This window comes from Acinonyx jubatus, chromosome D4, assembly GCF_027475565.1.
Source record: "Acinonyx jubatus isolate Ajub_Pintada_27869175 chromosome D4, VMU_Ajub_asm_v1.0, whole genome shotgun sequence".
In the NCBI taxonomy this organism is placed as follows: domain Eukaryota; kingdom Metazoa; phylum Chordata; class Mammalia; order Carnivora; family Felidae; genus Acinonyx; species Acinonyx jubatus.
This window is the reverse complement of record NC_069391.1, coordinates 81193616-81219016: the sequence shown is the minus strand read 5'-3', so window position 1 is coordinate 81219016 and position 25401 is coordinate 81193616. Positions and strand designations below refer to the sequence as shown.

Genomic DNA, 25401 nt, shown 5'->3' with positions numbered 1-25401 from the left:
GTTTTTATTTATTTTTGAGACAGAGAGAGAGAACATGAGCAGGGGAGGGGCAGAGAGAGAGGGAGGCACAGAATCTGAAGCAGGCTGCAGGCTCTGAGCTGTCAGCACAGAGCCTGACGTGGGGCTCGAACTCACAGACTGTGAGATCATGACCTGAGATGAGGTTGGAAGCTTAACCTACTGAGCCACCCAGGTGCCCCAAGTTTATCAATTTTTTAACAGAATTTTATTCATCAATTACATCTACTGTTTCTCTACTCATTAATTTCTGCTTTTATCTTTATTATTTTTTATGCTTTCTTCTGGTTTACTCTGTTGTTCTTTTTCAACTGTTTTGACCTGGAAGTTGAACTCCTTTTATTTTTATTGATAAATGTATGTAGCGTGATGATTTTTCTTACTTATTGCTTTAATTGCATTCTATAGAGTGTGGTATGTTTTCATTGTGATTAGGGACCCCTCTTGAGGAAAAAGTATACAAAATTATGAATATAAAATTAGGTACCTGGCTTTGAAAGGGGTGCATGTAATTGAGGGGCCATAATAATTGAAATTTTACTAGCTTCACAGTAAGTCCACCTCTGTTTAAACACAAGCCTGGGATTTACACATGATAGATGTCGTTGGCATTTTGAGATGACTTAGTCGTCAGGGAAGACCTTGACACATGAGTAGCAAGAAAACAGAATTGCAAAGAGAATGAATTGTAATGGTGTGTGCATCGCTTGTGCTTAGCACTTGGCAGAATTTATCTCCGTACTATACCGCATGCCTGATTGTTTTACTATTACCGTTTTATAAACAATAAGAAGGAGTTTCTGAAACGTTAAAATACTTGCTTCAGATCACACAGCTGGTGAGATTAAACCCAGCCAAGTCCAACCTGGAAGCCCCTGTCCTTGTCACTACACACACGGCATTGTTGGTACCCAGAAGGGACTGGCCATGTGCTCCTCCCCCGAGCAGCCAGTTCAGGAGCTTGTATTTCAGAAAGCCACCTGGAAAGGCAAGTACTGGTGGTGCACGGTTACTTTTTGTGGGTGTTGGACAAAGCATGCTGACTGTATCAGTCACCGATGGCTGTGTAACAAATCATCCTCAGACAATAGATACTCACTACCTCACAGGCTCTGAGAGTCAGTAACCTGGGAGCAGCTTGATTGGATGGGTCTGGCTTAGGGACAGTAATGAGGTTGCTGTCACGCAGTCAGAGCAGCAGCCAGCTGAAGGCTCACCTGGGACTCAGGGCTGGCTTCCAGGCTCACTCCTGTGGTGTGGACAGGCTTCAGTTTGTCACTGGCTACTGACTGGAGACTTGAGTTCCTTACTGTATAGACCTGTCTGTGGGGATGCTTACAACAAGGCAACCAGCTTCCCCCGGAATGTGTGATCTGAGAGACAGAGGAAAACTGGAGAGACTGCTGAGAGGGAAGCTGCAGGCTTCTTAAATAGTACCTTGGAAGTGACAAGCCACCATTTCTGTTTGTTAGAAGCAAGCCATGAAGTCCAGCCCACAATCTGGGGAGGGGAATTCAGCTCTACCCTTTGAAGGTGTATCCAAATACGTGTGCATGTATTTTTAAAACCACCACAGTGCCAAAGGGAGACTTCAGCATTTATCTCTGCCATGGGACTTAGAGCAGGATTCTGCCTAGACTGAGGTCATCCTCCGGAACCCACTCCTTGCTCTGCCTGGAGATCTAAGCCCCTCCTCATCCTGTGGGATAGGGAGAGGCGGTTGCCCTCATTCCTGCATTCATTCACTCACTCCCTTGGCAAATATTTATCAAGTGACAACTAGATGGTGGGTGCGGTTCCAGGAACTGGGGATGAGGCAGAGAACAAAACACATTCCACCCCGTCCTTGGGCTCAGAGAGCTTTGATTTGAGTGAGAGGGGCCAGATAATAAAGAAAGAAATGATTAAAACAACAGCAATAGTGATAAGGACTATGAAGAAAAATAAAGCACGATGAAAGGATAGGAGGTGACAGGGGCCGCTGCCCCCAGACAGAGAAAACAGATGAGGTCTTGCTGCATTGTATCAGAGGACCTGCTCAGAGAAATCCTCTTTGCTCAGGTGACATTTCAGCTGAGACCTGAGATGAGAGTGAGCCACAGGGCTCCTGGGAGGGAGCACAGCAAGGGCAAAGGCCCTGGGGCAGGAATGTTCTTGGTGTGTGTTGATGAGGTGTTCTGGTTGGGATGGAGAAAGCACGGGAACGATGGATGGGAAAACGGGTCAGAGAGGAGGCCAGGGTTCTTGGTTTTTAAGTCTATGTGGGATGGAGCCCATTTAAAGGGATTTGAGCAGGGGCTTAACATGATTTGGCCATGCTAATGGGTTCACTCTGGCTGCTGCTCAGACGGGGAGGAGGAGAGAAGGAGACAGGGGGCTGCCGCAATTACCCAGGGAGTGGTGACCGTGGTGGGTGGTTGTTTGTTCTAAGGAGGACGCAGCAGACGTCATGAGACACGGTCAGATTCAGATGCGGCTCCTGCCACAGCCGCTTACGTGGAGGCGGTGGGGTCGCTGACCTCAGACAGTGAGGTTCCTGCCACTTTTGCAAGCTTCTAGCCGAGTGGTGACCATTGCTTGAATACACCATGTTCTGCGTACCATGTTCCAGGCACTGTGCTAGGTCTAACGGGGAAAGAAATGAGCGAGACCACACGGCCCTCCCGGAATAGCAGGGCAGAGAGGCAGCTGAGCCGTGCACCACGGCGTGCTGTGCGACAGGCTGTGAAAAGTACCCGAGGTGTCACAAGGCAGCGAGCCTTCTGCTCTGGGCGGGGACACGGAGGGCCGCAGGGGATTTCCACTGGCAGGAATGGGGTGGCTGGTGTTCCAGGCAGAGGAAGAAGAGTCCTGGTGGTGGGAGAGGCTGTGTTTGGAGGACAGGTGGTTCCAGAAGCAGGGAACAGTTGCAGGAGATGATGCAGGACGAGAGTTAGGATCCACTTACAGAGACCCTGGAATCCCAGGCTGAGGCAGTTGGGTTGGAGGGGAGCCCTGGAAAGAGCTCCCAGGTCCCAGGCGGCATAGGTTGGAGCGGAGGAAACCGAAAATACGGACCCCTGTGGAGCTGTTATTGCTAACACTATCAGGACAGGATTTAAGAACAAAGATAATGATCACAGTACGGTTGAAAAATAGCAAGACGGGGCGCCTGGGTGGCTCAGTCCGTTGAGTGTTTGACCTCGGCTCAGCCCGTGATCTCAACGTTGGTGAGTTCAAGCCCTGCATCGGGCCCTGCGTTGAGAGCTCAGTGCCTGAAGCCTGCTTTGGATTCTGTGTCTCCCTCTCTCTCTCTGTTCCTCCCCTGCTCATGCTTTCTCTCTCTCTCTCTCTCAAAAATATTAAAAAAAGTTTTTTAATACAACAAAAAAATAGCAAGAGAAAATTGAAACAAGCCTAATTAAGCAGCCTAGTTAAAACTTCTTGCATTAAAACCTTTTAAATTGGCAAATGTGATAGAATAATGTGTATCCATTAAAAAGCGTTTTCAAAGAAATTCTTAATGACACGGGGAAGAGTTTGCAATACAACGTAAGTAAGAGGATTTAGGAAATGCAGCACAGTGCACAGTATATAGTCTGAACAGAAAGGTAGCAAAATGTTTACAGTCATTTTCTCTAGGTGCTGAGATTACGTGTGATTGCAATTTTCTTTTTTTTTAAATTTTTAAAATTTTTTGAGAGAGAGAGAGAGAATGAGCACGGGAGGGGAAGACAGACAGAGGGAGACACAGAATCCAAAGCAGGCTCCAGGCTCCGAGCTGTCAGCACAGAGGCCAACGAGGGGCTCGAACCCATGAACGTGAGATCGTGACCTGAGCCCAAGTTGGATGCTTAACTGACTGAGCCACCCAGGCGTCCCTTTTTCTACTTGTCTAAATCTTTCCAACATTTCACAGGAATTTGCATTACTTTTGGAATCAGAAAAATTGCTTGTATATAAAGATTACACATTGATTCTATTTAAAAATTTTTTTAATGTTTATTTGTAAGAGAGAGAGAGACAGACTGTGAGCTGGGGAGGGGCAGACAGAGAGGCAGACACAGAATCTGCAGCCCGTTCCAGGCTCTGAACTGTCCGCACAGAGCCCCGCACAGGGCTTCAACTCACAAACAGTGAGATCATACCCTGAGTTGAAGTCAGACACTGAACTGACTGAGCCACCCAGGGGCCCCAAGATTAAACATTGATTCTAAATAAGGACTGGCTAACACGATTCAGAAGGATGGTCTTGAAAACCTGATTGGGAGGACTAAATACTTCGGAGGCAGAAGTGACAAACATTTGGGCTAACTGGATATGGGAGAAAGAAGGAGGCAAGAGTCAAAGATCTGTATTCTGCCTCACTCCCTTCTCCTTGGCAGCAGGTGGAGCAATCCTATTAAAATAAAATCCAGATCAGTTTCCTCCTCTGCTCTAAACCCTCCAGTGGCTCCCACCTGACTCAGAATAAAAGCCAGAATCCTTAGCCACTTACAGGGACCCACATACCGAACTTAGGGTTATCCCTGCCATGGTGGTCTTACCCTCTCCTTCCTTCTGCCCTCTGCTTCGACTGCCTCACTGTGCTGAACACGCCCCAGGACCTTTGTACCTACCATCTCCTTGCCTGCAATGCGTTGTGAAATCTCTGTGTTTTGCTCCCCTCACCTATTCCCTTCTCACCGAGGCCTTTTCCTGGGTACCCTCTCCAAAACAGTCCCCTGGCACTCCCATCCTTTTGTTGCTTAATATTTATCCCTAGCACACATCATAACTATACATTTTACTTACTTGTTTGGTTTTTGTCTCCTCCATTAGCATATAAATTGCAGGAGGGCAGGGGTTTTGTTTTGTTCACAGCTCCTGGCACGGTATTAATACTGAGTAAATGCTTGTTGAATCTAAATAAAGAACTCAAGTGTTCCATTTACCTCCAGGGAACATCAGATCTGCCATCACTTAGTAAAAGGCATTTGGTGGCTTGACTCTTGTCAATCGTAAATTCTCTTGGTTCCTTTAAAGTTAGAGTCCATTTTTAAGGATTCCATTTCCACGTGATTTGTTGGTTTGTTTTCAGGAACATCACTCTGTTCGTGGCTTCCAGGCTGATGTCCCCACCTCACCAGGGTAAGCTGCACTTGGGCTCGCTCACTGGTGTCCCAAGCTGTGGAGTGCCAGCCTAGGAAACATACTACCTCCTGGCCAGATTGGCTGGGACCCCTGGAACCCTGGCCATTGAGAGCTACTGCATTGGATGGAAGGTTCTGGAGTCGGTGGAGACCCTCTCTCCTCTCCAGGCCCTAGCCTGATGTCTTCTTTGCACCTAATGGGTTTTTTAATGAAAACAACATGAGCCAAGCAGTAAAATGGGAAGGGTTTATCCCCACCCCCCTGCCCCCAGTCTCACCCACTATAGATAAACCAAGGGAACACCAAATGACCGTTCTCTTTTTTGCTAAAGAGAAATTTGGAAAATGCAGGCCCTGGACAATCTATGGGGAGTGAATCTACACATGCATTTTGCTCTAGGAGCAGAGTCCAGAGTTTATTGAATGAGTTGCTCTGTTCCCATATGGCCCACCAGGTGGCTGTAGAATATCACGGATGGGCCCAGCAAGCTGGGCTGGGCTGAAGAAGGCCAGGACAGCCGGCCAGGACAGCCAGGCACTGCCCAGAGACCCCTGGCCCACCTTCAGGCAGGGCTGTTCTGTGTTTTCCTACAGGGACGCCAGACGAGGATGTCGGCCCCTGAGACTTTCCTAGGAGAAGCATGGCTAACACCGTGGAGTGTTTCCACGGCCAGGAGCTAGCTAGCTGCTCTGTGTATCTCATCTGCTTTCTCTCTTACTCTTGAGAGCCAGCCTCTGAGGGAAGCATGGTCATTGTCTCCATTTCTCAGGTGAGGCCACCAAAGCACACCGAGCTTAGGTAACTTACTAGATGCCTTGGTGCTGTTGGGGATCCAGGGTGAAAGGGAACCAGATCCCATGCATTGACCCAGTCTCCGGGCCACACGGCAGCTGGCAGGTCCCTGCTGTGCACCCCCAGGGCATGGGACTAGCCCCCACCCTCTGTGTCCCGCTCCAGCACGGTGACTGGCCCCAAGCCGTGCTCCCAGCTGGAGGAGTGCGCTGAGGGAGCGGGCAGGGTAGAAGGTAAGCTGGTGTTTACTTGTGCGAGCCCCTTCCCCTGGAACTCTTCTTGAGTGAAAAGTGAAATAGGTGAAATAAAAGGCAATCGGAAACAGACTTGGTCCTGTCTGGACGGCATGGGCCCCCAAACCTAATGCTCGCCAACCTTTCCTGCCAAACGGCGGGCATTTCCTGCCAAATGCCGTGGCCCCTGGCATCCTGTTCCTGGCCCCCTTGTCCCAGGTAGCTGCCCATCCACCCCCAGGCTCCCTGTAGGTGACATCTTACATGAGCAGCATCCTGCTTGGTATTTCAGGTGCGTGGGTACCCGCGGGCCACACCGGTGACCACACGGCCCCGCAGAAAACAGGGGAAGGCACTGCACAGCCAGCCACTGGCAAGGCAGGGTTGAGGGGAAAGCACTGCTTCTGGTCCTTCGGGCAAATTACCTACCACATCTGAGGCCAGTTTCTTTATCAGTGAAATGAAGGTAACATCTGCTTACCTGCTAGTGGGTGCTAGTGGGACCGGCTGGAATTCATGAAACCCCCGTGAGTGCTAAGTGTTTTGTTGGTAAGTTACTAGGAGCGATGGAGTATTAGAGGGTTTCCAGTGAGGATGTGCGGGGAGGGTGATGGATAAAGAGATCAGTTTGCACTGCTGACATTGAACCACGTCAGTGATGCACTTGCAGTCTTCAGAGTCAGAAGCCGGGTGGGAGCCTGCTCTGAGCCCCCGAGGCCAGCACACCGAAGGGACCCTCAGATGTTCCCCAGAATGTGTCCCTCTCCTCACCGAGCCAGAGCCTGTCCCCTGCTGTGACAGATACCTAACAAGACTCGTTGACACTTTAACTGTTTGCTCCCAAATGGCCCATAAGAACATTATTTATTTTTTAAATAAAGATCTGCAGACCAGCTCTCCACAAAGTAAGCTTGGGGACCACCCAAGTCGACTGAAGAGCTGGCCTGCAGCAGGTGTGCTGGAAGGGGTTAACGGCCGGCTCTCTGGGGGCATTGTGCTTCCCGGGCCACACACACTATAGAGTAACTCGCATAAAGGATGTATATAGAGCACACAAAGTACAACAACTTTATCCCCTATTCCAATCAGTAGAGATGTCACTGACGTCACCGAAAAATGAGTGCCACTCTGATATGAATGTTAGCCAAGGTTTGTAAAATTTTTAATTTAATATTTTTGCTTTTAGAGAGCGCTTATGTGTGCACACAAGCAGGGAAGGGGCAGAGGGAGAGAGAGAGTCTTTTTTTTTTTTTTTTAATGCTTTGGCTTTTGAGAGAGAGGGTGAGCAGGGGAAGGGCAGAGATCGAGGGAGACAGAGGATCTCAAGCAGGCTCTGCACTGACAACAGGGAGCGCAATGTGGGGCTTGAACTCACAAACCGTGAGATTATGACCTGAGCTGAAGTTGGACGCTCAACCAACTGAGCCACCGAGGCGCCCGAGAGAGAGAACCTTAAGCAGACTCCACGCTCAGTGTGGAGCCTGACGTGGGGCTCGGTCCCATGACCCTGGGATCATGACCTGCGTGGAAATCAGGCGTTGACGCCCAAAGCTCAGCACACCGAGCCCCCCCCCCCCCCACCGCCGGCGCCCCATGCCGCTGGTTTCGTTTATGTTAACGAGTAAGACAGATCCTAAACGAAGGAGGTGTGTGTCAGAACATCCCTGCCCGTGCATGGCACAAGTGACTTCTTTGCCGAATTGGCTCATGGTGGGTCGGGTGTGGAAAGACTTCTAACCTTATCTTTCTGTGCTAGTCACCATGTCGTGGCTGCAGGCACGAAACTTTTAGTTTGTATTCTTCACGTCTTCTCCACCACTTTCTTAATTCTAGATGATCAAGAAAACAATAGATCAAGTTTGCTCATATCTGGGAGCTCATACCCCCCTCCCCCCACGGCCGCTTGTGAGCTCTCAGTGTGACATTGCTGAGCTGAGTCATGAAGACAGGTGCTTCTTCCCGGTAGCTGGTGTTGCCATCGTTCAGACAGCAGGGAAAAACGGAAGAGTGTGGATTAACGGTGAAACACGGTAGTAATGACTGAGTTTTGATGACTGATTGCCTTTGTTTTTACCGAAGTTCATTAATTTTAGTAATGATTGTATTTAACAGCAAAATTCTGAAAATGGGGCAGTGGGTTCTTGCGGGTGATGCCAAGCTGGCTGCAGCAGGTGTGGCCACAGGGACCCTACACCGAGGGCAGCTCTGCCCCCCAGGATGTCCGGAGGAGAGCCAGTTGCCGGGTGTCCTCTGAGGCCCTGTGGGGTCAGGTGGTTGTTAGGGCCCTTGAAAGCCATGAACGACCTATCCTTCCTCATCCTCCACATTCCCGCCTGGCGAGGAAGCCCATCAGGAAGCCGTCCTGACTGGCAGGCTGGAGACCAGGCGTGAATTTGGGGACATGAGGGAGAATGTCACTCTGTTGCCCCACTCTCGCACACAAGGGCACCCTACTATCCTCCTAGTTTCCTCTTAGGACATGGCTGGGACTGGAGTCCCAGACTGGGGACACCCATTACTGTTTTGGGGGTGTGTGTCTTTGGGCCAAGTATTCTCCTGAGTCTCTGAGCCTCAGTTTCCTCAGAGCACAATGGGGATGCTCTAGCCAATGGCTGTGAGGAGAGGGATGGAGAGGAGGCAGCTCACAGCTGCACCCTCCACAGATCCCAGGGGCTGGGGTAGTTTTTCCCACACCAGAGTTCTTCATGAGAGCTTCAGGGAGCTGGAAACATCCTCACATCTCCAGATCCCATGACAAAGAGGAATGACTTCCGTCTTCCACAATTCAGGGGTGGGCGCAGCCCCCAGGAGCTGTGCATTCTCAGCCAGAAGGACTTGCAGGGGAACAAAGTTGACAGTGTTGAGCAGGCCTTCCAGAGTGTTCTGTGATCAGCCCCAGACTGAGCCTCTTCACTCTTTTTCCGTCTCTGTTTCACTCTTTTCCGCCTGTTTGGGTTTGGTCACTCTGAGCGGTATGCAGGAGGCATTTACTGTGGGGAATCAGGCCACATGCGGTTGTGGGAGCTGGTGAAGAAGTCCAGGGAAGGCTGTGCCTCTGGGTGGGCAGGGCTGGCTGTTGTAGAGAAAAGCAGATGTGAATGGGGGCAAGGAGAGGCTGGAAACCACGGGCACAGAGTGGCCCTGAGTCTATCACCTCCCACCTCTGTGACGTGGTGACCTGGTGGAGCTGGCTGCACACATACCTAGTCCGGGGCTCGGAACCCATCGATGAAACAGAGGCGCCACTGGATGGTTTCTGTCCAAGCCAACAGTGGGCACCGGCCACCCAATGACACTGTGGGAGCCACAAAAGCACCCAGCTTAGCCAAGTTGATGTGGTGAAAAGCCACCACTGCAATATGCTTCTGGAGTACCAAGTGCTTTTGGACCTTCTCATCGTTCTTCCAGGTTCCTATGCCTCTGCATGGAGTGTTTGCTCCAGCCATGGCACCAGGAAAACTCCTACAGCACCTTCAAAACCCTGCAGAGACATCACCTCCTCTGAGAAGAATTCCCTGACACCTGCCCTCCAGGACTAGTCCTGTACTTCACACATGGTGACTGCCTCTGTTGTACCTGCGAGATGCCTCAAGGGGACAAGCTGTGCCTGTTTGACAGCTCAGGGTGGTTCATTCACGTGCCCAGGATTGCACAGGGAGAACAGAGTTAGTGTCATACAGAGCTACAATTTGAACCCCTGTCGGTGACTCTTCTGATTCTAAGCCACCGTGACTAGAAAGCTGAGAAAGATTTGGCCCTTGCCCTTCGGAAACTATTCAGTGGAGGGGAAAGAGAGCTGCAGTGTAGTTAGTTAGGCAGCTGGTGAAATTACCAACAGAGACTCCAGGGGTGGCCCCAAGGCTGAAGTCACAGCACTGTGCTCCCCAGAGGGTCTCCAGGCTGCTCCAGGCCTGGCCGGTAGGAGGGTGAGGACCCCCTCCCTCCAGCAGCAGCTGTCAGGGAGCTTGGTTCCAGCTGACTCCTCACCGTGTGGCTTCGGGCAAGTCCTACTCCTCGTTTGGAAGAGACGGGCCTGGGACGGGTGGCTAAGATTCCTCATTCACTCACCACCATCTGGCATTGCAGGTGGTTGTCTGGATTGGGCATTTCTTATGTTATTCCACCAGAGGGCGCCAAATCCCAGCTCCTGCCAAGTTGGTTCTCTCAAAAAGGGGTGGTTTTGGGATGTGAGCTCAGAGGAGGTGATGAGTGAGAGCTGTGTGTGTGGGTTTGTGTGGAAACAATTAGGGGTGCGTGTGTGCATGTGTTTGCATGCAGCACCAGAGTTTTTTTCCAACTGTCTACATCTATTACCATCACCCCTACCCTGCCGAGTTCATCTCCAGCTTTTTGCTGCCTCCCTTGCTCAGCTCTAGCCACACAGGCCCGCTAGCGCTGCCTCCAACACTCCCTGCAAGATCTGGCCTCAGGGCCTTTGTGTGTGCTGTCCCTTCAGCCTGGAACACTGACCGCCTAGACATCTCTAGGAACCTCCCACATTCCCTCTCAGTGAGGCCTTTCCTAGCCCTCCCATAAAAAAAGTACCTCCGAACCCATTCCATGCTTTACTCTTCTTTAGAAAAACTACACAACACAATCTACACAACAAAATGTCACCTATTTAACCATTTTTCCAGTTTTGCAGTATGAAGTCCCTTCTCATGGTGGTGCAACCATGTCCGCCATCCATCTCCAGACTTTTTTCCATCTTCCCAAACTGAAACCCTACGTCCACTGAACAATAACCCCCTACTCTGCCCTCCCCCACCCCCTGGCAATGGCTGTTCTTTTTGTCTCTGTGAATCTGCTCCGGCTGTCTCGTAAAAGCCATAGACTATTTGTCATTTTGGGACTGGCTTATGTCACTCAACATAAGGTCTTCAAGCGTCATCCATGTTGTAGCATGTGCCAGAATTTGCTTTTTTAAGGCTGTATGATATTCCATTATATGTATATTTATATATTGATTATTCATTTGTTGGTAGATGCGTGGGTTGCCCCACTCTTGTGAAGAATGATGGTATGCATGTGCTCTTTTCCATGCTTTCTGTTTCTGCACAGCACTGAACCTCATCCAGGCACCCTCCCTTTGCCCCCAACTAGACATACAAATGATGGCATACAAAAGACACAGGCCAGCTAACCTAGCATTTTTAATCTAACATTGCTTTTTAAATGTCTAAAAATGCTCGGGACCTCGAAATGCTCTTTGGACCAGCTTTATCATTTCACTCGTGTCCTCATCAACGAGTTGATAAATCTTTGACATGTTCATCCTGTATTTGTAGGACAGTCCTATTTTTAACTTTTAAGAAGTTACACCCTGACGTTCCAGAGGTGTCTTTTTCTTTTTTAACCAGGAATTTAAACATGCCTTTGTGGGATGAAATCGGATACATCAGTTCATGATGCTCTGCCAGCCAAGCTGGGGCTTCCGGTGTCCTGGGGCCACGTGAACGGAGCAGAGACACCGCCAGCTCCTATGTTCTCCAGGACCTTCTTGAGCTGTGGCCGCTGCTCCAAAGTCCCAGGCAGCTGATGCGGACCCGTGTCTGCGGCGCCCACGAAAGACGGTGCTTTCATGAGAGTGGCTTGCCCTTTCTGAGCCCTTCTGTGAGCCGTGGGATTCCAAATGCTCTGAATGCATTAGCTGACGCTCACACGGTCCCCATGAGATAGACGCCCTTCGGCAGATGAGGAAGCCAGCCTGGAGGATCACAGTGCAAGGGGAAGTTCTAGAGCAAAGACGAGAAGGAGGGATCTGTGTGTGGCAGGAGAGGTGAGTGGAATTTTTTTCTCTAGTTCTGCAACTTGTGGCGGAGATCATGCTGAGGGGGAAAGTGTTGGGTGCCAGACCCCACTCCCAAGGGACAGTCATCCCCCAGGGGATAGCACCCTTGCAGGGGGCTTGCTGACGGGGGCCAGAGCAGGCCCAGCCACTGTGGCGCCCACCTGGTGCTGGCCTGACGGGCGGGCCAGGAGGGGGCCCGCAGGGAACAAGATGCCATCTTTCCCCCACCTGGCGTCCTGTCCCTCCCCCGAAACAACACGACACTGGGCCAAGAGGCGAAGTTCTTGTTTATTGTTGCAGTGACTCTTACAGACATTAGCGTTCAGTGAAATCAAGGAAGAGAACACATTAAATACATCACAACCCCCAAAACGGTACAGAGGAGGGGAGGGCGGGCCGGGCCGGTGACCAGACTGTCGGAGCAAGTACATTCAGTGGGTGTGTGGTGCCATCATTCCGGGCTCACGTGTATATATATTTTATTTATATAATTTATATTTATATATAGAGATCATTGAGTTTTGTGTATACAAAGAACAATATTGTTACAAATACAATACTCTACTTGTCCCAAGCTTTACAATAAGCTCTATTTCACCCTCTTTACAGAACAATAGTACAAGTTCAGACTCTAGGGGCTGTGCTGAATATGTACAAGAAATTTCCTTCCCACGTGGTCCTCACGCCCTGCTGTGATGGAGGGGGGCAAAGAATCGGGTCGTGTGCTCCAGAGGGCCCAAGCCAGGGAAGGCGCAGACAGACACGAAGCTCAAACCAGCAAGCGGCCTTGGAAGAGGGAGAGTAAACAGGTCTAAAAGGAGGTGGCCCTTGGTTGTAAACATTGGTAACAGCCACACCACTGGGTCGAGGGACCCAAGAAGGGCGTGTGGATGGGTTTCCTCAGCGTGCAGATGGGGACGTTGGGTGCGAATGGGGGGGCCTCAGGGGCGGCAGAAGTGATGGGGGAGGTAGTCGTTTAGTCTGGAACTCTCTGAGGCCGCTGTTCCATGGTGGGCTCCAGGCCCCGAGGAGCCTGCTCTGGGGAGGGCGTGCACTCCAGGCCTTGGTCTCTGGGGGTCTCCTCCTCTTGTGAACCCAAGGCTGACGGTGGCTCCCTGAAATGCTCCCGTGTGAGAAGGCAGAGACAGGATGCGTTCTGGTGCATCCTGGCTGGACCAGGACGGGTAGACGAAGCTGAGAATCTGTCCCCGAACCTGAGTCACCAGCATGTCCCAGCCAAGCAGCAAGAGTGGCTTTTTTGCCTGGGCCCTGTTGGGGAAGGCTGCTCTGTACATAGTGTTCCCCGTGACCGGGGTGGGGGTGGGGGTATTCAGATATTTACATATATAACTATATATACTGGGATGCCAGAAGAGACCACCACGTCCTATGGATTTCCAAACACGGAGTTACTAACGCTTAACTCCCTCCATCTGACGCGAGCAGGGCCAAGAATACACTCCAGGTGAACCTGTACCGAGCTCCGGGAACGAGAGTATCTGGGTATGCAGAGCCACTTTCAGTAACAGAAGGTAGGTGGTAGACAAGTAACCTCACTCTTCTGCTAGAAGATGCTGGTCTTCCAGCAGCTCTTACCAAATGGGCTTTTGCGGCACTCGTCAAACGTTCTAAGACTTCTGTGCCATAGCGGCAGAAACTGTGTTCTCTGTCCCCTCTCCTTTGGGTGAAGATGCCTAATTGTGATATTGGCAGGCTGCGTAGGGACTGCTGGCCCATCGCGGATCGGCCTCTGTCCCGGTGCTGGGGCAAGTGGCCCGAGTGGTCACCCTGGGACCAGACAGGCATGAACCCCTCCCATGACCTTCCAAGGCTCCTGAGGCCTCATACCCCACCACTAATGCTTTGTTCCTGTTCCACTCTCTCTTTTTGGCAGAGGGAAGAGCGACACAAGACTCTTGAGTCCTTGACTATATTGTCAGACACACTACAGTTTGGTAAACTGAGAACTTGGGGCCATGGTTCTGGCTGATTCGGGCTGCGTGGGGCTGAGCCTCCTCTGAAGTCCAGGGGTCCTGGACTGTCCAGGCTGGCTCCCCTGCAGAGGGGGCAGCCCCTACTTTATTAAGGTTTATACTACAAACTGAGGGTCGACCACTGATGCCTTTGGAACATTCGGCTTTCCTGACTCACAGAAACCCTGAGGTACAGAAATCCCAGGGGAACACACTGCACAGTCATCTGGGGCTAGTCTCTTGTTCTGATTCTTTTTTTATGTGTCTCCCTCCCCGAAATCCCTCCAACAAATAAATACATGAGCCAGTCCACATATGCTCACCGAATTCCTGTTTCCACAGATACAACATAAATATCCCATGTGCAGAGAGCAGGGACTCTTAATATTACAAAATATATTAGTTTCTCTTCCCCTGTCTCTGCTGAGGTCATGAACGAAATGGAACAAAAAAAAGCAAACCAACCCACACCCACCTACGTGAAAACAAAATGCTCTTTGGACCAAGAGTAATTGAAAACTGGCTCAGGATAATATCACTACAACATCTGCATGAACTGAGACAGAATCCACAACATGAGGCACCTGGTGAGAACACGCAGCATCTCACCAAGTGCAAGCGCTCTCAGACCCACCAGGCAGCAAGCTGATGTTTCTAGAACACATCTGGGGATGCTTAGGCATCGTGTGAGGTCATCCTTGTCTCCTTAGTTTTGTTGTTTACTACTGTTCTGGCCTCTCGAATCCCATCCTGCTATGTGGCCCTGAGCAGAGAGGAAAGCTGGTCTTACCTTGGGCCAGGAAGCCTAACACGACTGCATCTGCGTTCTCTTCCTCCACGGGAGCAGTCCGTCCTTCCGAGACCCCCAGGGTGAGAGTGGAGTGGGGGCACGAAGGGAGTCCACTAGGACCCTGAGCCAAGGCGGCGCTGGTGGGGCCAGGCCTCGGGGCGGGGCGGGGGGGGGCGGGGGTTGGCAGGGGGGGAGTCTCGCCCCGGACAAGGCTGAGCAGCCCCTGCAGGCCTCACCTGCCAGGGGAAGGGACCTCATGGAGAGGCGAGGTGGGCTTTCCAAGGGCTCTGTGTGCCTCACTGGTGAGGGAAGGAGGCGAGGGCGATACATACACAAGAGAGGCTGTATATGTACGTGTGTGGCAGAGAGGGAGGAAGGAAGTACCTGCCCATGTCTATGGGCTGGTTGGTGACCTTAGCACAGCCTGAGGCGGCTGGGCTGCCCCAGGACCTGCCGAGCTCTCTGCACGAAGATGGCACCCTGGTCCCAGGCCGTCTCCCTCCTACCCTTGGGGGAGAAGGCTCACCTTTAAGAACGCAATTATGTCGAAACTAAAAGTAGTTACACAAGAGGCATAAGGTTGGCTCAGAAATTCTGGGTGGAGGGGTGTGGAGCCCCAAGTCCAGTGTGGTGGGCAGGGCAAACCCTGAAAGACACAGCTGGTCTCTGCTGATACACCGTGTTCCCATACACTGAGCCAATCAGAGCCAAGACCAGTGGCTGGACTGTAGGCACTGCTGACTCAGCTCCTTCACTGTCCCCCCAGGAGCACCTCTTGGGGGAAGGGAGGACTCCCCTGGAGCCGTGACCGTCCTCCTGGGAACCCCCGGGGGCCCTTTAGCATGGTCTGGGCAGACACCCGGTGGGTACTGGCTGCTCTCTACCCTCAAGGGTGTGTGTACAAAACTTTCTGGGTGTTAAAAAAAAAAAAAAAGCAAACTGGAGAGAGAGTAAAGAGGTCTGCAGATTCTTCTCTTCCTGTGTAGAACCGGTGCTGGGCGTGAGAGGGAAATGTCTCAGTGGGCACACAGATGCAGCACGAGAAACACACCACGAGTGAGGACAGTCCTCCATGCAAGCCGCCAGGCGGGGGGGCACGGCCTCAGATGTAAACGGGTTGCTCCTGGGCCGTCAGCAGTCGGTACATGGCAGCCGGCATCGTCTTCATGTGAATCTGAGGGCAGAAACGTGCATCAGCAGGCCTGAGGCTGCGGGGTGGGGTGGGGTGGGGTGTGGCTGTGTGGCCATGGCCCCCCGTTGCCCTGGGTGGGGGGCAGCACCTCTAACCACGGCGGGGTGGGGGGGAGCTCTGAAGATCGCCCCTCACCAGCCACAGGGACCTGAGGCCTCCAGGAAGAGAGGGATCCACGGGCTTTCTAAAACGTGTGGGGTGGCACAGAGTGCGCAGTGAAAACCGGGGAAGCTTTGTTTCGCAGCCAAGGCAAAAGGAGAAAATCCCTTAAAAGCAAGGGAGAGTGGCAGTAGGTAGTGGCGGTGGGTCGGGACCCCCCCCCCAGGGGGTCAGGTGGCTCAGGAGGCGGGCCCCGGAACAGCCATCGCCACCTGGAGGAGGCTGGAGCCCGGAGCTGCCCCTGGAGGCCTGGTCCATCTATCAGACGTCAATCTGAGACTTCCATGGCCCAGCAGGTGTGGTGACATTAACTGGAAGAATGGACAGAACTCGGGCGGCCCCGGGGGGAAGCTACAATAATGAGGCTGAGAGTTGAGAAGAAAAGGTGAGCAAACAACGCAGGAGAGAATCCTGTTTCTAGGAGCCGCTCTCGGTCCGCCGCTAGGCAGTGGGTGACCTCTGGCCTGAGTCTGACGGTTCTGCCTGTCGAGCAGGGTTTTGAACCACAAAGGACGCTGCCTGGAAGGCCTGTGTGGGGCCGCGCAGGCGCGAGGCCGGGGTCCCCCAGGCACACCCCCACCCCAGCCCCCGCTCCTACCTCCCCCACTGCATTGGAGAGGATGTGGACGATCTTCTCGTGAGGTGTGGCCACCACGCTCTGCCCGTTGATCTCGATGATCCGATGTCCCACGCGGACGCCGCCTCTCTCGGCTATGCCCCCTCGCATGAGGCTGCAGATCTGTCAGAGCCAAAGGCCACACCGTTAACCCTCACGGCAGGATCGCATGTCGGAGAGCTGGGCGGAGACAGGACTGGCTTTCCTGGACCCCTGCCCTCCGTTCTCCACGGTTACTTTGGGGCATTCCAATCTCTCGGTTTCCTTTCGCAAGCGACAGGGCTCCGTGGGCGCACAGGGCCACCCGGCCGCTGCACCCCGCCTGGGGGATGTAGTACATCGCAGGAGGTCACGGCACACTGAGTTCCGACTGCCTGTCATCCCAGCTGGGTTCTGGGGAAAAGAGCTTTTTGGACCTGTCACCAAGTCACCAACAGTTTCAAACTCTCAGCCTGTGTAACGCAGGCGAATACTATTTCCCACATTCACCGCTAGGACTCAGACAGCCAACTGTATAATCTGCAGCCTGCTTTTCAGGGTCACGGTTACAGGAGCCAAACCCCGCTTTGGGTTTCCAAAGTGTGGCCAGCTGGCCGGGACTTGCTCCTTTTGACCTTCTCGACTTAGCAGCCTGTGTTCAAACTCACTTCCCCCCTGGAAAGGACAACGGGGCTGGGTTTTGTCTCTGTGTAGCCGCACATCATGGTGTGCAGAAGCTGTGGGCCGGTGGAAATGAGCTCCCCAGGGCTTGGAGTTGGAGGGCTCGGGGCTCAGCCCTGCAGGGGAAGGCCACCCCCACTTCAAACAGAACATCAGACTTTCTCCAAAAGAGTGTGTTTTTAGTTTACAAAGTTAACATTTCACACCAGATCGTGCACCTTTTTTTAAATTTTTTTTTTTTAACGTTTGTGTATTTTTGAGACAGAGACAGAGCGTGAACGGGGGAGGGGTAGAGAGAGAGGGAGACACAGAATCCGAAGCAGGCTCCAGGCTCAGAGCTGTCAGCCCAGAACCCGACGTGGGGCTCGAACCCACAGACCGTGAGATCGTGACCTGAGCTGAAGTCGGACGCTTAACCGACTGAGCCACCCAGGCGCCCCAGATCGTGCGCCTTTTAAGCCCACGTAGACAAGACCGTGGCATCGTGCGACAATGCTCTGTGACCGAGTGTGTGGACCCCACAGAGCCCCCCACCCGGTACTCTGGGGTCAGAATGCTGCTTAGGTGCTTCCCACACTTGAGACAAAACCGAGGGACCCGCTGTTGCTATACAACAACTCTTTGTTCATAGCTGAACTTTTAAAATTATTTGCACATGAACACAGCAAACAAGGAAATATCGGCAGATAAAAACAGGTGTCTGCCCAAAAGCGTAAGGAGTAAGTAACCCCGGCTCCCTTCCTAAGAGGAAAGTGAGGCCGCTGAGGTCCAAGGAACAGATGAAGGGGAACTTCAAAGCTACTTCAAGGGTATTTCTAAACCTTGAAACAGACCTGGAATAAAAATTTAAAAACCTACCACTCTTAATTGAGATTTTTAAGGGGGAAAAGAATAGCGTTCTTCAATGTGGAAAGATGAAGGGAAAGAGAAGGAGAGCACATCCAAAATCTAAAAAATCAAGGTCGCAGACAGAGAACAGGATGGTCATCAGAGCCCACAATTACTGTGATTGCAGAATAAGGCAAACCAGCACAAAAAGGGAGTAATGCTGAGTAGGGAGTTTCCGTGTGGAATGAAGAAAAAGTTCTAGAAAGAGACAGTCATGATGGTTATACCACTCTGTGAATGTACTTTAATGCCACTGAACTGTATGCTTAAAGATGGTTTAGACTGAGGGGCACCCAAGTGGCTTAGTCAAGTGTCCGACTTCAGCTCAGGTTATGATCTCACAGTTTGTGGGTTCGAGCCCTGCATCGGGCTCTGTGCTGACAGCTCAGAGCCTGGGGCCTGCTTCGGATTCTGTCTCTCCCTCTCTCTCTGCCCCTCCCCCGTTCATGCTCTGTCTCTCTCTGTCTCAAAAATAAATAAATATTAAATTAAAAAAGAAAAGTATTGTTTCCAGACAGATATCCACGTGATGAAAATACTCTTCATCCCTAAAGTGCTATTCAGGTTAAAAGGGCAAGGCAGAAAACATGCACGCATCACAGCCATGGGGGCCGGGGCTCTCCACTTGCACTGTGCCCTGGAATCACTGGGGAGCCCGCCCAGTGCTGCACACCCCTGGTGGGGGGCTGGACAGCTCTATAGGGGCTAACAGGTGTACCCAGGTGGTGACACAATGGCATCCCCTGGCCGGAGGGGAAGGACACACTTGGTGACACATCCCAGACTATCTCACGTTGGCAGCTGGGAGGCTGACCCTTGCACCATCACAGAGAGATTCAGGGCCAGGGCTCTGGGAACCACCCTTCCCTTCTCATGTGCAAGGGCACAGGATTCTCTGCCCACAGGGGCACACAGGGCCTGCCCTCACTCACTCCTCCCTCTCCTTGCTGGGTTCTCTCAGGGAACTGCCTGGCTTTAAAAAATAAAAATTTGGGGCCTCTGGCTGGCTCAGTCAGTTAAGTGTTCAATAAATATATATGCAGATGAATGAATGAAAAATTTTCTCGATCTATAAAATGAGTTTTGACTAGATTTTGGACCATGTACTTAAATAATCGTCAAGAGGTGCCTGAGTGGCTCAGTCAGTTGAGCGTCCCACTTCAGCTCAGGTCATGATTTCACTGTTGGTGGGTTCAAGCCCCACATTGGGCTCTGTGCTGACAGCTCAGAGCCTGGAGCCTGAGTCTGACAGATTCTGTGTCTCTCTCTCTCTCTCCGTCCCTCCCTTGCTCATGCTCTATCTCTCTCTCAAAAACAAACATTAAAAATAAATTAAAAATAAAAGTTAAAAAACAAACACTGTGCCATGGTTTTATTTGTCAGATCTTTGGAAGAAAGTGTGGAGCCCTACTTACGATTCCATTCTGGACGCTGAAACCCAGCTGGTAGCGGAGGTCCGGTCTCCTGATCAACACGGTCGTCACTGGAGGACACCTCACAATGTTCAGCTTGACCCGGGGCTGATTCTTCAAACCCTGAAATGTGAATGGAGCACAGTGGAGATGGTGACTGGTAAGGCGGGCAGAAGAGATCCAAGCAGACAGCACCAAAGGCAAATGGAGTCCTAAGGAGTCCCAAGGGATCTTCCATTATTTCTGGGACTCATGAAGCAGACCCACATACAGGCCGACCGTGCCCAAGCAGGGACAATCCACTGCTAGCCTGTACCAACTCAGGGCCCAAAGAGCTCACTGACCCCTCACACCTGTGGCCAGTGTGCTCTGTGAGCGCACAGGGCTTGTGGGAGACCTGGGGAGGCTGCTTAAGAATCAGCCACTCTGTGTTGGCACCCCGTGTGGGCACCCTACCCTCACGGTCCGTCAAAACCCGTACAGCCGATGAAACCAGCCCGTCACTGAGCGTGGGCTCCTGCTGCCTACAGGAGCTGTCTCCTTCAGTCTCCTTGACAAACTGCAGCTCTATGTCCATTCTACAGAAGACACCGAGGCTCAGAGATTCTAAGCAACTCACCCCGCTTCACCCGCAGCGGGATCCAACCGGACATCTGTTCTGTTTTCAAAACCAAGCATTTCGCCTACACCATGATCCCCCCTAAAGACAACGGGACAGCGTGTATCATTCATGAGTAAGGCATGCTCGACCAAGCAGCCAGGGAGAGCAATAAAAGAATGAATTCGTGCCACCAAAGCTTCTATTCTGGCCTTGCATGGGGCCCTGTCGTCAGCTTACTTTCCTACCCAGCTCGAGTCCAGGGCTCCTAACATCTGACTTCCCCACTGCCTTTGATGGATTGCAGTTGGTCCTTTCAACGTGTGAGTTTTGACGGTGCTCAATTTAACTTCCCACCTCCAGCATCTCTGCCCGTCTCCTGGGCATTCTGAATCGCTGTTTTCTGCCGGATCGGAGCCTCCCAGGGGCTGCAATTTGGGTAATGCTCGGTGCTCACACGCAGGCAGCCCTCGCCAGCCACTCTCTGTGGTTTCTGGAAGATCTCTGGGAAGCTTCTCTGGTTCACAAAGTGATGATGTCCAAGTGCAGCAGCAGCGGACGAGCTGAGAGCCGTTCTCCCCGGGCAAAGTCTGCCAGGGACTGGCCTTCCGCACGACACAGGCCTGCTGTCCACGGGCACAGGGCTCCACAGGGTTCCGATGCATCAAGCTGTGTTTCCGCCTCTGCGGCCGGGCGTCTCCGACACTCCGTCCCTCCCTTCCTCCACCTCTGTCTCCACATCACCCAGATAAGTGGTGGGTGACACCCGGAGGTCCCCTCCAGCTCTAGTTCTGAGTTCACCCTTTCCACGCATTCCTTCCCTCAGCGTATTTGCCAACAACACCACGTCTCGACCATTATGCTTAAAAACACCCGTTTCTGCTCAGATCATGATCTCACAGTTGGTGAGATCGAGCCCCGCCTCGGGCTCTACGCTGACAGTGTGGATCCTGTTGGGATTCTCTCTCTCTCCTGCTCTCTACCCCTCTCCCACTCACGTTCTTTCTCTCTCAAAATAAATAAACATTAAAAAATATTAATAAAAAACCAATTTCCAGAATTAAAAATGGGCATCTTTCAGGAAGGTGGTGCTCAGATATTAATGCGCATACAGTTGACCTTTGAACAATGCAGGGTCAGAGGCGCTGACTCCCCGCCCCCCCGCCCCCCCCAACCAAACCGTGCGGTTGAAAATTCACATATAACTTTTGAGTCCCCTGAAACTTAACTACTAACAGCCTACGGTGACCAGAAGGCTTACCAATAACATTAACAACACATATCTTGTAGATGGATTATACACTGTGTTATTATAATAAAGTAGGCTAGAGAGAAAGCAAAGGTTGTTAGGAAAATCACAAGTTAGAAAATACATTTCCAGGACTGTGCTGTATTTATTGAAAAACACCTGTGATAAATGGGCCCGTGTAATTCAAGCCCGTGTTGCTCAAGTGCGTGTCTCTCTCCCTCCGGTGCCTCGTCTTTCTCATCCACTTGACTAGTCAATATTTACTGATCACTCCCCGAGTGCCAAGGCTGGTGTTAGGCAGCCGGAAGGGCTACAGGCACAGGCAGGGCAACCAGAGGGGCTGGCCCCCTTCCCGCCCTCCACAATCACACAGCAGGAGACCAGGAATTTGTTGGAACCAGAGGGAAGTATGCCCTCAAAACGAGCACACAGAATTCCAGCTTCAGACAGTGCCACCAGCTTTGAGTGCTTACACCTGTGCACCTCTGGGGTGACGCAGGTGTGCATGTGATGCTCAGAGAGCACACCCTGAAAAGCCAGAGAAGGACTCTATTTTCTCAATTACCCCAAAAAAGCTCACATCGCTCCGGTGGGTTCCTTTTTCATGTGCGTGAATTGACTGAAGAGGCCTGATTTGTCCTTCAGTGAACGAAGTTCTAGACTGAGGAAGTGTGCTGCCAGATGAGGCTTAAAGAGGCGGCAATTTGGAGTAGCCGGAGAACGCCACTGCTCGCCGTTCCCCATCAGTGCTCCAAGTGGGGTCCCATTAACTTGGATTTCTGAGCTGCCATTTGAGAGGAAATGCCAAATAAACAAGCGGTCATTGTGTCCCCATGACAGCAGTGGAATGCTGTAGCAAATTAAGAAATACTGTGGGAGAGGAAGGGAGAGGGGAGAGGGGAAGGGAGGAGACAGAAGCCAGAATCGTCTCTATAGTAACAGGAAAGCAGGACCATGATCCTGTGGAAGGGAGAGGAAAGCGGTGCTCTAGTTTAAAAAAGAAAAAATAATCAGGAGGGCAGGACCACAGAGGCAAGGAACTGCCTAAGGAACTGGCAGGAACAAGGCAAGGAACTGACTGCTAACAAGCTTTGCCTACCAACACTTACGCCTTAGGAATTAGGACAGGCGACACAGGTGCTAGGGAAGAAAGCAATGAAAAGGATTCATTACCTCTAACTCTTTTCTAGAAATGTTTCTATTTTCCTATAACTGGGGGTGGCGGTGGGGGAAGTCAACATGCGTTAAAGTGGAAAGACACAGAATACATGGTGTAGACCCTTGTTTCTCAAAGGGCTTTGGGAGACTGGTGACGTCATCACCTGCCAGCTTGCTGAGGGAGAATCCCACCGCAGACATGTGCAATCTGCGTTTCAACAACAGCCCCAGGACTTTCAATTCAAAGTTTTCTAAGCCGTGAACTATCCATCTATGGATCCATCGGGATGAGAGCTGCTAACTTCGTTGCAAGGTGCACTGGCACAACAGTGAAATGAGCTACCGACCAGAAGCCCTGAAGAAGCCCAGAATATTCCCCTGCGCTGGCCCCACAGGTGGGGTGGGCCAGTGTGATCATGTGCTTAGGTGGAGGCAAAAGAGGCATGCCGTCTAAGGACTTTTTTAAAATTTAAAAAAGATTTCATTTTTTGAGAGAGAGCGTGCCAGTGAGCGAAGAGCAAAGAGAGAGTGAGAATCCCACGCGGGAGGGAGGGAGAGAGAGGGAGAGAGAGAGAGGGGGAGAGAGAGGGAGAGAGAGGGAGGGAGAGGGAGGGAAAGGGAGGGAGGGGGAGGGAGGGGGAGAGAGAGGGAGGGGGAGGGAGAGGGAGGGGGAGGGAGAGGGAGAGGGAGAGAGGGAGGGAGAGAGGGAGAGAGGGAGGGAGAGAGGGAGGGAGAGAGAAGCAGGGCTTCCCCAAAGCAGGGCTCGAACTCACAACCCTTGAGATCATGACCTGAGCCAAAGTCAGATGCTTAACTGACTGAGCCACCCAGGCGCCCCTGTCTAGGGAATTTTAAAACAATATGACAACCCTCAGAAAGTCTGCATTTGGTGCTGGCAATCCTAGCTGAAGTCAGTGGTAAAATTCTCGTCCCAGGCAGGATGGACCACTCACATCTCTCTGCTTGACAAAGCAGCACATCTCAGGGCACCGAGGACGGTAGGCTGTGTCCTGGCTGGACCTGCCGGCTACGTCCTCATCTGCTGAAGGCAGCCCTGGAGGCACTGGTTTTCTTGCTCTGCCTCTTCAGCAGTAATACCATGTGGCCTTTGAATTCTGATTCCACAGAGACTCCATTTATAGACATCAAAGATCAGCTCCTGGTGCAAACAAACCTTCTCCCCGTAAGAAATTGCTTCCAGGGTGCTCTGATTGCTCGCGGAGCAAGCTTTGTGTCTACCTTGATGAGAGAGAGAAGATGAGTCCTTGTGGGGCCCCTGCGCCTGGCACTGGCCTTGGGGTCTCAGCCTCCCTCATCTGGTCAGCCTTCTTACATCTGGATGCAGCTGTCTGCAGGAGAAACCTGGGCAGGTCATCTGCACCCTGGGGGTCTCTGATGGCTTGTCTGTGAACCAGGTGCCCATGAGGGAGGGGGGCTGGCTGTCTCCAGGAGGGAAGGAGGGAATGAAGGTGGCCACCGCCTGGCAGGTGCATAACAGGCACGGGCAGGAAGCCTCAGGAAGCTTCTCCTCCGTATTCTCTCCCTCTTCTGGCTCCTCTTCCCCAAACGTTTCCAGGCCCAGATCCACTCCCCATGCTCCCTCACCCACCTCCCTCTCTCTGAATGGATCCCCTCCCCCACCTCTGAACCCCTGCACTCCCAAGACAGGCTTTCTCCACCTTTGCACTTGGGCTCATTCTCCGCATGGGGCTGGGTGTCTGGCACCATCCTGCACCTCTACCCACGAGATGCTACAGCATCTCCTCCTCCCAGTTCTCTCAACCTAAACTGTCTCCAGACCCTGCCAAGCTTCTCCTGAGGAAGGAGGTGTGTGTCAAGATCCTTGGCCGAGAACCACTGCCTCAGGGGCTGAGTGATATCAAGGGGGCTGAGTGACCTGGACCCACCACTGATGAGTGATTACATCACTTTTCTGTGCCTCAGTTTCCTTACTTGCACAACGGGCATGACAATAGTACCTACCCTACAGAAGGCTGCCATGAGGGTTCCACGAGCAAACGCACACATTCTCATAATGGTGCCAGGGACACAGCGCTCAGCTGCCTTTAGCTACCCGTTCTTTCCTTCACATCTCTCCAGCAAGATCAAGTTCCTGGGTGCAGACTGTATATCATGTGTGTCTGGTTCCCATGGCCCCTCAGGGGTTTTCATGCACGCACAGTGTTAAACAAGTCATTTGCTCACTAGTATGAAAGGGTATCCGTGAACCTTGACACGTGTGAGTTGCCAAACGTGGATGGGTCCTGTGTCTCCGCTCCAAGCCCCCAGACCCCTGATCTCTCCACGGTACCACACCACTAAATCAGCCTTCCCTGGCTGTGCTCAGGCTTGTCTCCACCGGCTGCAAAGCCAGCCCAGGGCCCATCAAGTCAAGCAGCAACTCCAGAAGGCCGTTTCCCTTTATGTTATCCATCCGCCTAGATCTTACTCCTCCCTTCCAAGCCCACCTTAAAAATCAGAAAGAATTCTCCTCCCTCTGCGTGTGTGCATTTCTCCTCTCTGTTGCCATTAGGCCCACCGAACCCTTTCAGTGATAAATTAGCCTCCACAGAAGTGCTGATACTCTGCTTCTCCAAAGTTCACCTCTGCCTAACGGAGGCCCAATTAAACATTCATGAGTGAATATGCACGTTCAAGGTAGGGTCTTTTATATATATGTATAATATATATGGACATAATATATATATAATATAGACATAATATATATAATATATAATATATAATATACAATATATATAC

General features: G+C 51.8%; 1 protein-coding gene and 1 long non-coding RNA gene across 10 annotated transcripts in view; one reads left to right on the top strand and one right to left on the bottom strand.

The window, feature by feature from the left end:
• Nucleotides 1-3727: 3727 nt before the first annotated feature.
• Nucleotides 3728-23076, top strand: LOC113594232 (uncharacterized). 4 transcript variants are annotated; one of them, XR_003414561.2, is made up of 7 exons: nt 3728-5127; nt 5724-5899; nt 6448-6682; nt 7989-11934; nt 12556-13478; nt 13841-14789; nt 19608-23076. It is a non-coding gene; the product is annotated as an uncharacterized LOC113594232 (long non-coding RNA). The 4 variants fall into 4 exon arrangements; XR_008291266.1 differs by having other exon boundaries at nt 3728-5899; nt 7989-8175; nt 9564-11934; XR_008291267.1 differs by having other exon boundaries at nt 3728-5899; nt 13393-13478.
• The window catches only part of APBA1 (amyloid beta precursor protein binding family A member 1), a 204527-nt gene continuing 191341 nt past the window's right edge, over nt 12216-25401 (bottom strand). For all 6 annotated transcript variants that reach the window (XM_027041073.2, XM_027041072.2, XM_053205290.1 and 3 more), the window contains 3 exons: nt 19640-19759; nt 16659-16799; nt 12216-15883 (listed from right to left, as the gene is read on the bottom strand). In XM_027041073.2, the coding sequence (XP_026896874.1) occupies nt 15812-15883; nt 16659-16799; nt 19640-19759 (333 nt within the window). In that variant the 3' untranslated portion in view covers nt 12216-15811. The remainder of the gene's footprint in view (nt 15884-16658; nt 16800-19639; nt 19760-25401) is intronic.